The 17,510-nt window shown below is 37.2% G+C and overlaps 1 protein-coding gene across 4 annotated transcripts; it reads right to left on the reverse strand.

Annotated features, from left to right (window-relative positions):
- Nucleotides 1-1,801: 1,801 nt before the first annotated feature.
- On the reverse strand, nucleotides 1,802-9,618 carry fosb (FBJ murine osteosarcoma viral oncogene homolog B). 4 transcript variants are annotated; one of them, XM_028463913.1, is made up of 7 exons: nucleotides 9,348-9,615; nucleotides 8,962-9,134; nucleotides 7,141-7,524; nucleotides 6,722-6,829; nucleotides 5,976-6,311; nucleotides 5,030-5,815; nucleotides 1,803-4,956 (listed from the first exon to the last, which is right to left on the reverse strand). In XM_028463913.1, the coding sequence occupies exons 1-6, from the start codon at nucleotides 9,409-9,411 to the stop codon at nucleotides 5,750-5,752; spliced, it is 1,131 nt and encodes a 376-aa protein (XP_028319714.1). In that variant the 5' UTR covers nucleotides 9,412-9,615; the 3' UTR covers nucleotides 1,803-4,956; nucleotides 5,030-5,749. The 4 variants fall into 4 exon arrangements, with proteins under 4 accessions (XP_028319713.1, XP_028319714.1, XP_028319712.1 ...); XM_028463912.1 differs by having other exon boundaries at nucleotides 1,802-4,956; nucleotides 5,030-6,311; nucleotides 7,171-7,524; nucleotides 9,348-9,618; XM_028463911.1 differs by having other exon boundaries at nucleotides 5,030-6,311; nucleotides 9,348-9,617.
- Between the last annotated feature and the right edge of the window lie 7,892 nt (nucleotides 9,619-17,510).

Genomic DNA, 17,510 nt, shown 5'->3' on the forward strand with positions numbered 1-17,510 from the left:
GCAAACCAAAATTCCCTTTAATGTTAAGTGGTGTAAAACTAACTGATAAAAAGAGTAATAATAAACATATCAGAAAGGAAATAATTTTTTAGAATAAAATTACACCCAGAGGCAAACATTTTGAAAATATAAAGTAGGAAAAATAAGCTTGGTTATGCCCCTTTCAATTTTGTATATTTAATAAAATCAGGGAAGTACATTTAAAAATTTTGCACAACATTAATCCCTCTAACATGAAATGCAGTTTTTGTTATAATGAAGCTAAAATGATTTTTATATTTGTTTGACTATTGCCCATATACGTTACTTTTCTGGAATGCAAATAGAACATAATAGAACATAATAGAAATAACGCCAAAAGATGTTATTTTTTATCTTTGAAAACAAAAATAAATCAGTCACTTTCATCATTGGTCTCATAATCTTAATTATATATTCATAAATCAAAATTCTCAAAATCCCTTACAAATTTTCAACACTGAATATATTTTGGTCTATGAGATTTATTTTCAAACTCAAGTTGCTTATTTGTTCTATGCTTTCTTTTTAAAGTGCAATGACACAATAAACTGAGTAATTTTCAGTATTGAACTAGAAAAGGTGTGCTGTTCTAAAACCTTTGACCAGTAGTGTATATGTTATTAATAATTAATTTTTGAATTGTCTGAAATGTTAATTGTAAATGTTGGCCGCTAGAGGGCGACATAGACCGTACTGTACATTCACGCCAACGCTGTGTAGCCTTGATAGAATGTTCTTTCTCTCAGTGTGATCTTGGGATATTTCAGAAAACATTTATAAAGGGTTTTCTTATCTGCCTTATCTTAAATATAGGCAAGGATTTAGTATTATTAATTATTTTAGCTGAAAAAACTGATTCCGTTTCCTGTAAGCAGAATCATTAAGACAGGGCTTTTATTATTTAAACTTAAATCAGTATGTATTCGCACATTTATTTATTTGAACAAGAATACATTCTCGATTAAAACTTACTTTTAAAGAATTCAAAGTCACTTTATATTGAGGTTGGCCACATTTTTCCACTCCCCAAGGTATCATGTCTTGTTTAAATTGGCATTCATATTTTAAAAATACTATTTAAATTAGATTTATTTTGTAAAAAAAAAAGAAGAAAAAAAAATGCAATAAGTCCCAGATCCACATGAAAAGTTTGAGTGAATTAACATGAACGGAATTTGTTTACACGTTTTTATAATAATTTTAATAATTAACCTACATAGTGACATAAGTACAAGTGTACTTTCTTGTCACAATAATATGGGGAAACATGACAAAGTTATGAAGAAAAAATAAATAAAAGTCCAGAGATTAGTAAATAAATCATTCACAAAGAGGAGACATGTACTTGATACTATCATGTTTATTAATGCAGTTCTTCACAAAGTGGGAATAAATTGTATTTGGTCAAAACATCTTTATAGACAGACAGATAGTCCAGGTTTACCCATCGATAAAATTCAGAAGAAAGACCTTTATGTAAATTGAGCAAGGTGAGGAAAAGGGACTCAAGGCAAAAAAACATAAATAAAAAAATAAAAAGTATCTCAGAGGATCACAGAGCTTGGACTGCAAATGCCAAGACGGCAGCTCTGTCACATTTGAATCCTTCAGAGAAAATACACAAATATGCATTCGGATACAAATCACATAAATAGTGCTTTTTTTGTGCCAAAAAGCATGCAACCTTGTTTTAAAAATATTTGCATTAAAGTTCTAAAAGGTGCAGCTTTCAATGCTTTCAATGACTTGTTCATCAGGTGTCATTGGACTTTCACTAGAAATAAATCAAGCCATTCAAACACTTTTTTTTTTCCATATCTTTTCACATCCCATTGAATATGCTACACATCTATTTATTTGCACAAATTAGCAATTAGAGGCAAATAATTGGCATATAAGTAATGGCTTTCTGCACAAAAGGAGCTTTGCTGGTCATTTTTCATCAATGAAAATCCTTTTTTTGGTAAACTTTTTCCTGTTTTTTTTAACGACAAATGTCTAAAGGATTTCATATGTTTGAAACATAAAGCACAACAATTAATACTGTAACAAATGTGGATAATCAAAGCAATACATCATCACACTGGATACATAGTAGCAGTCAGTTGATGCTTTGTGATTTTGCTACATGATGTTCATCCAAGAGGATAATAAGTATTGCATTTCAGAAACAGAACAATATGCAATCAGAGTCCATATGGGACGTGTGGAAAAATAGAATTGCACAACAAACATTGTCATAGAAAAATAGGAAAAGCTCTCATAGCCATTGTACAGTACAGTTAATATTTCTCCTTTTTCTTTTTATGTCACCTCTACCAGTTCATTAGCAACTCATGACTGATAGTAAAACATACAGAGAAACTTCAAGTGAATCCAAAGCAACATGATCAGATTTCAAATGTCAGTTGAAAGTGTTTTGTGGTCATCAGGGCCAAGGTAAAGTGAGAAAGCCCTCCAACATTAGTTTATCGCACTTAAAACAGATGCAGGAAGTCATTATTCAGTCTGAACTTGAGCCCTCCAAGCTTCAGCTGCTGACACATTACCGTCACTGATTTCCATACAGTAAAAATAACTATTATTTTGCAGATCTGAAACCTCCACAATGTGTAATCAATGGACCCCTTTTGATGATAGAGTTTAGTAGCACCGCAAAAAAACCGTAAGAGAAAGATTAGATATGTTTAATGCTTATTCCGAATACCAGAACACATCTTTATCTGCGTTTGGAGCGAATTGGAAAAAAGCAACTCCAAAGTCTGTACAAACAAGGTCCTTATTCAACATGAAAAGAAGAAAGTCAATGAGGTCTGCCCAATAATCTGAGCACCAAGAGCCACAGTATATATAACAAGCATTGATACAATTCACTCTTTCATTCTTTTGAATAAATATATATTTTAATCAAAAATAGATTTTTATATCCAGGAAACACAATCACAAGATATTTTTCTTTAATAGGGCAACACATATTCTTGAATACGAGAATAGATATACTTTAGCGTGATGGTCTCATCAATCAAAGCATAAGCTAAGGATATCCTTCAAAGGCATCGGGATCAATAACAATCGATTTTGTCACCTCGGAATATGTTCACAATGGAAATAAGTACATATAAGGGGTATGAAATGCTTTATCACTTAACAAGCAGTTGAGTATTTATGCAACATGTAACATTTTAATATGTGTACATTCAATAATCAGAGTTGTACTTTTCTTATTTTGCACATAAGGCCAAGTGTCAGTAGCTCTGGGACAGACCTCACAAAGAGAAAACAAAGAGGGACAAAAAAACATTGTACTGCAACCTTCTAACGTCCTCCGTATAAACATACATAAATGTAACTTCGATTGTGCTGTTTTTGTTTTTAAAAGCATAGATAGATACACAACAGAAGCTGCAACATTGTGCTTCATTTATAAGTAACATGTACTTCATATGTTATATAATACGTCTATATATATTTATATATTATTCGATATACATGTTATATATGTAAGATGTGTATATATATATATATAATCTCCAATAAAAAAATATAATTTTTTCCTCTTTTTTTTAAACATTTTTATCATGTTCTTCATTGACAAAAATATCCCATTTAAATCTGCAGACATTCATAATACATATTCTTTCATACATTTGTTATCTTGTAAAAATGTGTATTTAGTGCACAACATTCCAGGAAAGTTGCCAAATGAAAATACAATTAAAAAAAACAATAATATTAATGAAGCAATACAATGCTATGAAGTCCATTAGTAATACTATGCTACAACAACAACAACAACAACAACAACAACAAAAGTTTAACCCATTGCAACAATACAACAAGAAACAAAGGTCAATTCAAAACACTTAAACACACATGAACACAAACAATAGAATTTATAACAGCTGTCACTCAAACACACGAGGAAAACTAACTTTACAAATTCACAGCCAGAGAAAAATACGCTCACTCCACAACAGCATCGTATGATCTCCCTCTCTGTATTTTGGTCTTGTTTTTGTTTTTTTTTTGTTTTGTTTTGTTTTTTTTTCTTCTCAACTCTCCACAACAACCTCCATCAATAAAGAAATAAATGGGCCAGGTGTCAGAGTGGACACACTCTTAATAAACGCACCCTCGCTGCTCCTCTGCTGAGAGAATAGGGGGCCACACAGAGACCACCGAGCCCAATATTTAGAGGTTGGTTGATTCAATACAAAAAAAAAAAAGGTCTCTTGCGTAAATAAAGGCATCGGTTTATGTCTGACTGATCTTCTTCACCTCTCAGGCTTAGTGTGCTGCAGCAAAGTGTCTGTATCTTCACTTTACAGACATGAAAGCAATGATGTGATGTAAGCCCAGGCTAATGAAGCTCAATGGTAGCGTGGGGTGGTTTTGTATTGAGCTCATCCTTCCACACAGGTAGCAAAATAATTCAGTCTCCTTTTTGTGCTCCGTATTTGCCATTTGGCTCCATCTTTCATATCAATGTTTGTTCTATCATCTTAGATATCAATGTTAGTGTTGGTGTCATCTTTGATGCAGCCTTTGTCTGAGTCGAGTCGTGTTGCTTTGCTCTTTCTTCATTCCAGATTTCTGGCACAAAAAAATATTTTCCCATCCTCACATTTTTACCAGCCTGACAGAAGATTTTCTCTTATTTTTAACTGTGAGACGAAACACGGAAAAAAACGGCTCAGCGAAAGACAGTGGCATCCATCTTGCATTTTATGTTCACTGAATGTGCGTCTACTCATCTATGTGCGTATATGTTTAGTATTTAGCTGCTGAGCAACGTGCTCCGAGTAAAGCTCTTCTGCTCTGATGGTGTTGCATTCATGTCGTGTGAAAAGGGTGTAAAAGGGGCTATTGTGGCGCCGGCCTTCACTCAAGGTCCCAAGGACTGCAGGGGGTCTTCGGGCTCTCGGGATTCGAAGACTTCAAAAGAGAGGGAGAAACATAGAGACAGAGGAGGAAAAAAAAAAAAAAAACAAAGATGGTAGAGACGAACCTCATCACATCACAGGTAGGCCAACGGCAGAGGAATAGTGAAGAAAACATGAGGAGAAAGCACACATTTAGTAAAGATTGTGATTTCCAACTTGATACGTCCAAGAAGCAAATGAAGAAGCGAAGGGAGGTCGAGCGGATGAATAGTTAGAGACGAGAGAGCGGCTGGTAGTTTGTCACCACAAGGAGGAAAAAAAAACACAGAGAAAGTCCCCCCCCCCCAATTCTGATTAGCACAAATACAGTCAGCAAAAGGAAGAAGGCAGAAAAGGATGATAAGATGAGAGCAGCACTGAAAAAGTAGCAACCGACAGAGGGAACAAGGAGGGGGCATTTGTGCTTGTCGGAGTGTTATGCGAAAGTTATAAGGAGACTTTGTAGGTCAGAGAACTTATTGTGAATCAATCATCAGCAAAAATAAATATATATTTTTTTAAACTAGATTTATATACACTGCTTTTTTTTGCTGAATAAAAATGCTTTCATTGTTGCACTTTTAGGTTTGACTTGGTGTGCAACTCATGTATGGCTCCTTTGTTAAAATAAGCACTTTCACAGAATGTGTAAACCTAAACCAAATCTGTTAGAAATGATTGGCTGTTTGATTGTAATTGAATTAGTCTTTCTGGTATTGAGCCTTTAGTCGTCTCAATCTCCTTTGGAGTTAAATGTGATAGTTCGTGTTTGTCGGACAGTCAGAGTGCCAGCAGTGAAGGTGAGTTCAGGGAATCAGATGACTGCTCGCTACTGCTGTTCCGCTGGTTGGCACTGACCCCGCAGGCTCCCTCTGGGTAGGTGAACACAAATGAAGATGTGTATGAGGTGTTGTAGCTGCCAATGGCTGCATCGTCATGGTTACCACCACCACCACCACTGCTGTTGACCATAAGGCATGGCCCACCAGGTGCCGGCTCGCTTGAGCCATAGAAAGAACTAGAAAACTCTACCTCCTGCATTAATCCTGGCTGGGGCTGGAGTTGCTGTTGCTGAACCGGTGGCTGAGACTGTGTGGGAGCAGGATGGGCAGAGTAGGCAGGGGGCAAATAGAAAGAGTCTTCCTTCACAGTCAAGCCCACAATGGATACGGGATGTTGTAAGGTCTGGGGAGGGAGCTGGGACTGAATAGGCGGGAGCTGCGACGTGCCCTGGGATGGGTCCTGGTATTGAATCTTGCAGTTTGACTGATGGGCCACCAAGACAAATTCCAGGCGTTCCTTCTCCTTTTGCAGCTCAGAGATTTCAGCCTCCAGCTCAGCCTTTTCCTCCTCCAGGATGTCTGTCTCCTTTAGACATAAAAAGAAAGTTGAAAGAAAGATGGGGAATGAAGTAGAAGGTGGGAGGATAGTGTAGAGGAAGACAGGAGATATGCCACAGAAATAGAGACGAGGCATCTACTTTAGTTTTTGATGGGGTGGATTTATCTGTCCCAACAGAAATCCCTTCACTCCTTGTAGATGTGTGAGGTGCATTATAGAATAGCTCTTTAATTAGTGAGTGAATACTGTGTGCACATTACTGTCTCAAAAGCACCATAATTGTTTTAACTGCCGCTAAACACTCTATAAAAACCATCCTGTCTTTTACAAAAGCAAACAGACATGTATTATCTCCCCCACAAGGCTACTAGAGGTAACATAAAGTATGTTATTAGGATCATAACTCATTCTTGCTGCTAAAACAGGACGACGCTCACCGACTGCAGTCTGTCCGTGAGTTCTCGTCTGCGGTTTCTGCATTTTGCAGCAGCCAACTTGTTCCTCTCTCGACGAACGCGCCTCTTTTCTTCCTCCTCAGGTGTTAGCTAGAATAAAAGAAACACAAGTTGGCATTAGGACAGGATGATGAAACTTTTGGCAATTGTTGAGGGGCTGGGTTCCCTTTTTTTTAATTCAGTGGAAGAATAGATGTCTTTTTGTCTTTGATAAATTATGTGAGTAATTGGGCACCAAGTTGTTTGTGTCACCTTTACTTAGTTATTAGATTCACAAATACCTTTTTACTCATTTATTTTCTTGAAAGCATTGTAAAAACTACTTAGAATGAATGACTTGAACTCTAATCTACACATGTGCAAGATGCAAAAAAACAAACCATTTAAGCACACAAACTTACTAACACACCAACATCTCCATCTTCACTCACAGACTCGTCACGTGTGCGACGGTTGCGGGTTCTGGACTGGCGTATAGGACCAGGGGCTGGCCCTGGGGTGTCTGAATCTGGCGGAGAGAATCCAGGCCCAGTAGAATAACTGGGCCCTGGCATGTCAAAGGGATCAACCAGTGACACTGGCTGGGTCATGGTTGTTGTGCCAGTAGTGCCACTTTGTCCAGAGGCCTGGGAAGAGACGAGAGTCGGTTGCACCAACCACTGCAGGTCCTGGCTGGTTGTGATGGCGGTGACAGTGGGCACAAATGAACCAGGCATCTCACCTCCAGCACTATTTCCTGGCCCGCTACCCGCAATGCTCAAGCCAGCACCTGTTGATGCACACTCCTGGCCAAAGGACACAATATATTAAAAGGTTTACTTAGGATTTCAGGATTACGTTTATTATTTCTCATAGAGTACTACAGTAAAGGTACAAGACATGTAGTTGTGCACGATCAGGCTTTGATCTGGTGAAAGGCATCTGTACCATCTGATTACCAACTTTTGTTCTTTGGGCATAACCTAACCCCAAATATACACCCTGGGCCCACACTATGGCTGCTCTCAGGGTATGCCTTAGAATGCAGAGAAATGTCATATCCATGTAACTAACAATATAGGAAATAATATTAGAATAATAAAAAGTAACCAATGCCTCTTTACAATTTGATTTGACCCACGACTAGGAGTAATAATACGTTTGTACAAATAATTCTGCTGGTGTTAGATGTTGAAGCAGGAAGACATTTATTACATACACACAGTAAAATACACGTATTATTTGATATGATGGTAAAAGAACATATACTGTAACAGAACTAAAAACAGTCAAAAGAAGGACAGCGTTAAAGAAGTTAAGATTGTTAAACCTGTGTACATTTTTTCTTATCAAGAGATATCTGAGGCACTTCTGTCAGTATGCCCCAGGGCAGCTATGGCTACAATGTAGCTTACCACCACTAGTATGATTGGTGTGAATAAATAATGGTTTGTGTAAATCACTTTGAATCTCCCCAAAAAAGTGTTATATAAATCAAATTATAATTATTATCATTTTTATAAGAAGCTATGAACAGATTTACTGTAAATGGGTAGCCTGAAACACTCGTTATCCCAATATTTTACTGAAAAGACAAAACATTATTTGGTGTTTATTCTCAGTGAACCTTTTTTTTTTTTTTTTTTTTTTTTTTTTTTAAATGATTGCATTTGTTTTTTTATGCGTCACGTCCAATATGTTTCATTAAAAACCAAATCTCTGGCTTTTCGTATTCACTTGTGTCTTGTACATTTTAGCGGGGGAGGTTCAACTTGGTTAATATTCATGACAAAGGGTGTTAAAGACACCGAGGCAGACCGCTCACGAAGCACATTCTTCAACCAATCACATCTCTAGTTGAGCGCCTACTCCTCCTCCCCCGCCCCGCCCCCGGTGTTCCCCTTGGCAACGCGACGTACCGCTCCAAAATAGAACACGTATTGACGTCACGGTACGGAGAGCATTGGAGAGGAGGGGGCGGGGCTAGCACGCTGACGGAGGAGACACCGCGAGCCTTGTCATCCGTTTTTTGCAGCGTGTTGCAAACTGAGCAATAAGTTAAGTTACTCAGCGGGAAATCCATAGACTATATTTCAAATTAAAAAGCAAAATGGTGATTTACAACATAGACTATTGCTATGTAATGAAATGCAGTTCGGATTTGGTGGATTTACCCCAACATAGCGGTCTCTAAACTCATTCCTAGTGTTTTTCGAGCACTTTCAATAAAAATGTCAACTCACCTGCGGAGCACTGGAGGTCGGCGGGCTCCCGAAGGAGTCCACGGAGGAAATGTAGTGGGATTCTATTGATGGAGACGAGCTTCCACGGGATCCGCTGTCTGGGTCACCGGGAAACCCTTGGTACATTTCCCCGGAGGGACCAAGAGAAGACACCGGGAGGAGTGCGGTGTCACCTGCAGCGACACACAGGGTCACTATAATATATATGTATAATATATAATAATATATATCTTAATATGGGAAACAAGTCGACCAGATGTTGTCTGTAGTTTTTTAGCGGTAAAACTAACCTCTTAAAGTTAAAGAACCCATAAACTCCCGTCATAAAGCGTTTCTGTCATATATTTTAAAGCTTTAAGTGAAAATTATAGTAAATGTCATCATACCGGTGGGAATTCCTTTACAGTTTCCCGGTAGTGTGCTCTTGGTGTCCTGCCAAAAGAGTTGCATGAAGGCTTATTTAGTCCAGTTCCCCCCGTTCGAGAGTCCTGGTGTAACCGCTGAAAAAGTCCCTTTTCTGTTAAATCCTCAGAGTTCTTCCTTATAGTTGAGCGAGTTTCAATTGAAAAAGTAAGTTGAGAGAACGCAGGAGGACGATGCACAGAGGCAGATGCACTCCCATGAATGAATCAATGAGTACAACCGGGGAATTTCTAGCCTCGGGTTTCCGCTGACGTACATGCCCATATTTGGTATAATGTTGTGTTTGGTATCCTTGGTGACGTTGAGGGATTCCCTCTCCCACTGAAATGGACCAGCAGCTAACCTCGCCGACGGATGGTGACGTTTTTTTTTTTTTTTTTTTTTTTTTTTATAAATCATCACATGTAAATATATTTCTCACCGTCTGACAATTTATAAAAGGATATCTGTGAAGGTTTTGGAAAACATGAAAATATCAAATGAATGCTTTATTTTGTTTTACTTTGGTTTTGGCTATCTTTATATAACATTTTTTTTTTTTTTTTTTACATAATTTCAGCAATTGGGGTAAGTTTATATACGATGGGAAGCGTTGATCTGAACTTTCATTGTTTTTTTTTCTAGTCTCCTTTTTTCATTGTTTTTTTTCTAGTCTCCTTTTTTCTATTTTTATACAGTATTTTATATTAACTAGATTTACATTTGAGAAAGGTTTTCAAATATTAATTGTGTGTGATTTGTAAAATAATAATAATAATAATAATATATATAAATATTTTTTTTTAAATTAACATTGGTTCCCTACCCCAAGGTTGAAAAAGGCTGGTCTACGCTACCTTTATTTATTTATTTATTTACGTCACACATAAACGTGAAGAAAGCCTTGAGCGACATAATGCCACAAGATATATTTGTTTTTAGGCTATTAGCTGTATTTACGCAACATTATGTTTGTCTGAGGGCGGAACCCTGTCATCTTAGGCAATGTGAGGGAAATCCTGTTGAAGTTTCTCAGGACACGCCCACGGGATTCCTCAGCTTTGAGCGCTCCAGGTCTAATGATAGGAAAGCTTTGAATTTAAAACTCCTCAAACCTGCTTTAACGGCAAAGCGTAACAGGCTGAGAAACACACATAACACCACCTATAGTAACCTGGCTTTGCGGTATTTGTTATTTGGTAAAATAAACCTGATTTGTGATTGCCAAGAAAACATTATGTGTATGTGTATGTGTATGGTAATGTATATGTATATATATATATATATACACCCCCTTTGTCCGAATACTATTAAAAAACTACAGAGTATAATAATGGAATAAATAAATGATAACACACATTTTTAAAATAATTTAATTTAGTGAATAAGTGGAATGAAACAGTACCGGTCTCAATAGTAGATTTATTTCTATAGATTTGATCATTTCCGGTGATCTCCTGTCTGGTTTAAACCAATATGATCATATTATGTTCTGATCAAGATCATTTTCATCATCAATATTATGATTATCACTTTTCACAAAAAAAATAAACTTTATAAAACCCAATTTATTTTTCAATCCTTTCACTTGTACATTTTCCACTCTCTCTCAAGGGCCCCCTGTAGCGCCACCGCGTACCGCTCGGGGTACACATACCCCCATTTGAGAAACACTGAATAAATTAACATGACTACGTAAACAACCGATAATTATAGGCAGCAGTGACGGTAATCGGTGGCTGTCATTGCTAAAATACCCCAAACGTGTACAAGTGATTCATTATGCCTACACACGGGCAGTAGGAATGTTACCGGTGGGAGGCATGGCGTTGGAAGGCCAAATTCGGGAAGATTATGGGTGGCAAAAGCGTGAATGAAAAATTCCTAAAATACAAAAAGCCAACGTTTTTGAATAGTGAGGTCATTAAATCAGTCACAGGGTGATGCTGTGAAAGGCCAGTAGCTGCTGCTGCTTGTGTGTGTAGAAGGTGAGAAAAAGAAGAAAAAAAAAATCAAAGGGAACGTTGTAGATAAGTTATTAGTCAGTGAGGCGACGTCAGAGAGGATCCAACGAGGACATTTTGTCCCGTACAGGCTGCCGTTACCGGCGCCGTGCCGCTGATGACTAAACTCATTCAACGTAAGAAGGTATAATAATGATAAGATGAGGGTAACTGTGGCAGCAAAGCGGTTAAAGCTTGGTCAAAGAAAGTATGAAAACAACAAACTACATACTTAAAAATGCAGAGATAAATATAAAATGACACGACGGTAGGACAATTAAACACTATATAAAGAATGACTTGTTCTCAATGTGCTATTAAAAGAGGCAGACCATGTGCCGCACACGAGTTTGCTGCTACGTGTGTGGCGTTCGGTCACCATGGAAACGCCGTTGCCTCTGACGCAAAGACGTATAAAAGGACGGACTTTTTTTTCTTCTCTCTCTCTCTCTCTCTCTCTCTCTCTCTCTCTCTCTTCTCTCTCTCTCTCTCTCTCTCTCTCCCCTACTAACGCCGCTTACCAAAAAAAAAAAAAAAAAAAAATGTTATGTCGCCTAGCAACGAGTTTCCGTGGTAACCCACAGGGTGACAGACAGCAGCACACAATATGGCTTCCGGATTCTTTCTGTCTGAAGAACACAGCGACTGTGGTTGTAGTCTCAGACTGTTTAGACGGAATAAAGGCTGTTGTTTCTGAACGTTTGTGAAGTGAGAGAGAAGGATATGAAGAAAAAGTTACCGCTGACTAAAACACGGACTGGTTTTAAAACTGAGACCGAGCCAGAGAGAGAGAGAGTATATCAATATGTGTAAAATTATGTACATAACCTGGACTTTTACAACATTTATAACTTAATTGTAAATTGTGTTCTACATATAAATATAGTGAAAGCCTAATTTATTATTTTATTTTAATCTTATTGTTTTGCACAAATTATACAACATTTAATCTTTTCGTGTGTACATGGTTCTCACACTTGCTTTGGCAATGTAAACCTGTTTTCTCATGCCAATAAAGCTGTTTTGAATTTGAATTTGAATTTGAGAGAGAGAGAGAGAGAGAGAGAGAGAGAGAGAGAGAGAGAGAGAGAGAGAGAGAGAGCTATAGCTACTGGTTGAAACACACAGAAGACAAATGACTTCATACTCTTTGTTTTTCACTTGTCTTTTCTTTATTGAGCTGCTCCTCAAAGATAAGATGTCCGAATAATTAAACCTTTACACAAATGGACATTTGACAGTATTATGTATGGGCTTTTGCAAAGTTTAAGGATGAGGACTTGGTAGCATATATTGGCAGATTCATTTAAAGCAATATATCAGTATTTTACACCATTGTGTTTGGTACCCTGGGGTTGCCTGGGGTTAAAATGGGGTCACCTGAAATGTCTAATAAGTGATACAAATTTTTTCAAAATTATTGATTACATTTTTTCTTTTTTCTTTCTTTCTCTCTCTTTTTTTTTTTTACAAATTAAAAAAACACACAACCTTAAACAACTGTATTATATACTTTCACTTTGTCAAATATAAATCTAGTTAATAATAATAATAATAATAATAATAATAATAATAATAATAATGGCATGGAGCACCAAAGAGTGAATGGCAGTCCATGTCATTACAATCAGAAACCATTGCTTTAAACCAAGGTAAATAAGTACAGTAAGTGATGTAAGACATACTCCTTAAAGTTTAGTCTCTGTATTTCACCAGTCTACATTTCATAACGCCGAGTAACTTGGTGAGGTTACGTAAGAGTTATTTTTTTTGTAAAATACATTTAACACGTTTGAATGCTTCACATTTCTAAATCTTAGCGTCTACATGGAGACTGAAGTGAGCTGTGAAGTCAGAGCTGCAGTCCTTTCTTGAGATTGTTTACATGTTGTGGTAGCTTAGACTGCTGTCATGTAAAATATAGGGCAAACAAACAAACACAAGCAGGGCTTTCTAAGTCCTCTAAACGTGCTTTTGTTTTGCTTGCTCCTGTCTCTTAGCATATTTTCGGGAAGCCACTAACTTACACTGTGCTCATGAGGCCAGCCCCTGTTTCCTTTTGGAAGGCGGGCCATGTTTGTCTGGTCTGGCCCAAAATAGTGTTACCAGGCAACGATTAAGCCAGTCCCAGTTGAGAGTAGACATGTTTACACCCCTTCTGGCTTCATGTTCCCACAACATTGCATAACTTGCAGGCTTTCCCCAATTCACAGAGTCATTTGATCAGTCTCTCTCCGACAGCCAACCAGACTGTCTCATTCTCATACTGTAATTTTTCCCTCAGCCACTTAACCGCTTCAGTCCATAGTCTGTGTTGCTGTTAACTGTTACCACAAAACTGCAACCAAGGGTTGTATTGCTGAAAACAACATTACTGATCTTTCATACACTTTGTTTTCCTTTGCAATCTCAAGAAGTATTTTCATCTAAAGTCAGTCAATCTTAAAAAGAAGTGGAATCTTACGCATTGTTAATATTGACACTTGGTTAAGAAATACTTGGGTGTGTAAGTCTTGTATCTTGTATTTCTGACTGATTATCTCTCTGAATTTTTGAGCAAGTGAATCCAAACAGAGATTAGTTCCGTTATTCATACAGTAGTTCTGACATTTAGACATAAGCTGTTTGTGTTCTATGTGACAGTGTTCTTACATGGTCATGTTAAATGTTTTATTTAGAACTGCTTTGTCTTTTAAACCCTAAAAACTAAATGATATGTGGGTTATATGAAGATAGTTGAGGGTGGATGGATGCATGGGTTTTTCATCTGTTCACAGCGAAAATAAAATAAATGCTGAATTTTATTATTTTTGCCTTATTTGAGTTAATTCAGATGTTTTCTACTTGCTCATTTGCTTGCTGTTATTCCAATAGGTTTAATCTCAAGAAGTATTTTCATCTGAAGTCAGTCAATCGTATGTGGAAAAGTTCAAACATTACAGTTTTAAACATGACCTGTCTATCCTGTTTTGACTTAGATACATTTTATTAGAATTGAAAAGTAGTACACAAACGTCATAATTTGTTTGCATTTATTTGCCACTTCATTTGTAATCTCTGTTTGGATTCAGTTGCTCAGAAAATTCTGGAAGGCATTCAGTCAGAAATACAAGATACAAGACTTACACACCCAAGTATTTCTTAACCAAGTGCCAGTGTTAACTGTGTGTAAGATTCTACTTAGAACTGACTGGTTGGAGCTTTTATTTTAGCCAATGTCGTGTCATCCATCAGATGAAGGAGCAACTTAAAGTTATGCTTTATTGAGGCAATTCGAGAGTATTTAGCACACAGAACTCTGTGTGTGGTACTTTTCTGCTCACGTACCGATCTCCATCTTTACTGTATTGATTCAAGAAAGATGCGACGCCTGTATTCTCATGGAAACCACGTAACTTGTCATTTAAAAGCCAAAACAAATTCCCATGACCTCCAATGAGTGTGTGAGAAAGCTGGTTTATATTTACACTTGTGATTTCCAGTTTTTCTTGTTCTTCTCTCTAATGCGCATACAAGTGTTTACGTTTGTGTGCTTGTGTTTATATAGTGTAATCCCTCTGGCTCAATAGGACAGTAACGAGCTTGTGTGTTTACATGAGCTCACGCACACGCACTGAGCGCACTGAACTTTAAATGCACATTCATCCGCGTATGCGTCATAGACTCGGCTTTCTTTCGAGCCAAAAGAAGACGAAAAATAACACACGTCATTCCATTTTAGTTAGCATAGCACCATCAGTGCTTTACATACAGTATAAATGTCCTTAAGACTTAAATTAGCATGTAAGGCTATATTTGACCATGGCACTGTACACCTCCACTACATTTAGGCCCTTGACAGCACTTGATGACGTGGCCTAAATTAAAAACTGCTTGTCAGGTTTGTTTGAGCGTGTTGAGCACATGTGGATCACGTGATGAAATGTTTTTACATTTCATTTTTAGAATAATTCATTTCTATGGTATTGGTATCATCCTAAGCTTTGAGAGGATCAATGTAATTTTTTGTTTTTGTTTTACAGCAATACATGCCTCTAAATACCACTTTTATAACTACTTACAGCATCAGAGCAATCGGCTTCATTTGTTTCTGCTGTAAAAGCATCCATGAACGTCAGAGCTGAGTCGTAGGGAAAAAAAAAAAAACGTGGATGGCTCTTTTTGTATCTGGCACTGCATGGAAGTCAAATTCCTAAAGTTGAATGCAATCAGTGCTTTTATAGTATTCCACAGCTCCCAGTGACTCAGACACAAGCAAGCGAGTCAATTCTGTCCTACTTTGAGCAGGCCTGCTGCCAGTCAGGCAGTATTTTTGCCACAAAAAGGAATAGATTTAGGCACACGTGTGAAAGAGAAAGAGAATTGAATTCAAGCAGAACAATAGCTGAACGTAAATGTAAAAACTATACCCATGTTGGAACATTAGGGCCAATGTTAATGGGTTCATTTGATTTAGTGTAAATCAAATTTTTAAATTAATTCAATTAAAAAAAACAACAACAACTTTAGTCTTTAAATATACTACAGCCAGATACCTCTGGGATCCTACAATTGAAAGAGTGAAAAAGCATAAATTAGTTCTGTTATTCATAGTTCTGACAGTTATAGACACAAGCTGTTGTTTCAGTTCTATGTGAGAGTGTTCTTACATGGCCATGTTAAATGTTTTATTTAGAACTGTTTTGGCTTTTAAACCATAAAAACATTTAGTTCCTCTTCAAAAGCGAGCAATACGTTACATTCATAATAGAGGATATTTGGACCCCCCATAGCCACTATTCAAAGCAGAAATTGCAGCTTTTCAAACAAGTAAAATAGCATTTAAAGCACAACAAAAACTTCTCCCTAAAAATATTCAGAAATTGTTGATTGAAAAAGCTGAGGCTTATAACTTAAGAGACAAAATGACCTTTTGTTCACGACACGCACGGACAACAAAATAAGCTTTTGTGTGTCGGTAAGCGGTACCAGGTTGTGGAACAGTTTGTGTGTTGAAATAAAATAAAAAAGTCTGAATTTAAAGCAATTTAAACATAAATACATAAAGTTTATCTTCTCGAAGCAAGTGTTAAAGGGATAAAATTGTAAATAGGTGTGATTTGTCTATGTGTGGACAGGTGAATGCATAATGGATCACATGAATTGTATAATTATATAGGTATATATCAGTGAACTGTATGTCTATATATATATGTATGTGTGTATATTTATAGTGTAAATAGGTGTATATTATAAGAAGATTATATGTAAAGTACTACATATACGTATATACTTCCTCCTATTCCTTTTTGAGCATGTATAGCTTCATGAGCAGGATTTCGCTTTTTGCCTTGTTTGATTTGTTTTAATTAGTTTTATTATCATTTTTTGCCCCTCATTGTGAGCTACACTGCTATTGTGACATGTTCAAAATAAAAAAAAAGGAAAAAAAGAAAATGAATAAATAAATTATACATGGTTTATATGAAGATAGTTACAGAGGGTGGATGGACGCATGGGTTTTTCATATGCTCACAGCAATAATAAAATAAATGCTGAATTATGCTGAAATGTTTTCTACTTGCTCATTTGCTTGTTCTTATTCCAATAGCTGGTTTAAAAAAAACTCTTTTTTCCCCTTTGCTTGTAATCCACCGCTCCTTATTTCCTCCATCTCTCTCACACAAAGGCTGCCATACTTCATTTTTTTTAGGAACCATTAAGTGGGAAGAATAAAGGGAGTGAGTGAGTGAGTGGGCAGAGGAGAGGGAATGATTGAGGATATGGAAGGACAGAAAAGTGTTTGTTCCCTGCTCACTTCAGGCCAACAAACCTGCCAGCGTGCTCTCCTTCATCACCCGCACCTTGTCGGCCTTCTCCTCCTACACACTGATCACTCTTTGCTCCTCAGCCTCCTCCTCCTTTGCCTTTGCTCTGGTGCTCTTTGCTGCATCACTCTCCTCCTTCCTGTAAGCTGCCTCTCCATTACCCATTGCTCTTTCATTTCCAGGACCACACTTCCTGCCATGTTTGCTTCTTGCTTCGGTGATCTTGGATTTCGTAGAGGGATCCACGTCCTCCTCCACTCTCCCCCACGTGTCATCCCAGTTGTTAACACATGAGAGAGTTGTTGAAAATTCCTCTGAGGACACACAGGTGAGCAGA

This window comes from Gouania willdenowi, chromosome 13 (assembly GCF_900634775.1).
Source record: "Gouania willdenowi chromosome 13, fGouWil2.1, whole genome shotgun sequence".
In the NCBI taxonomy this organism is placed as follows: Eukaryota; Metazoa; Chordata; class Actinopteri; order Blenniiformes; family Gobiesocidae; genus Gouania; species Gouania willdenowi.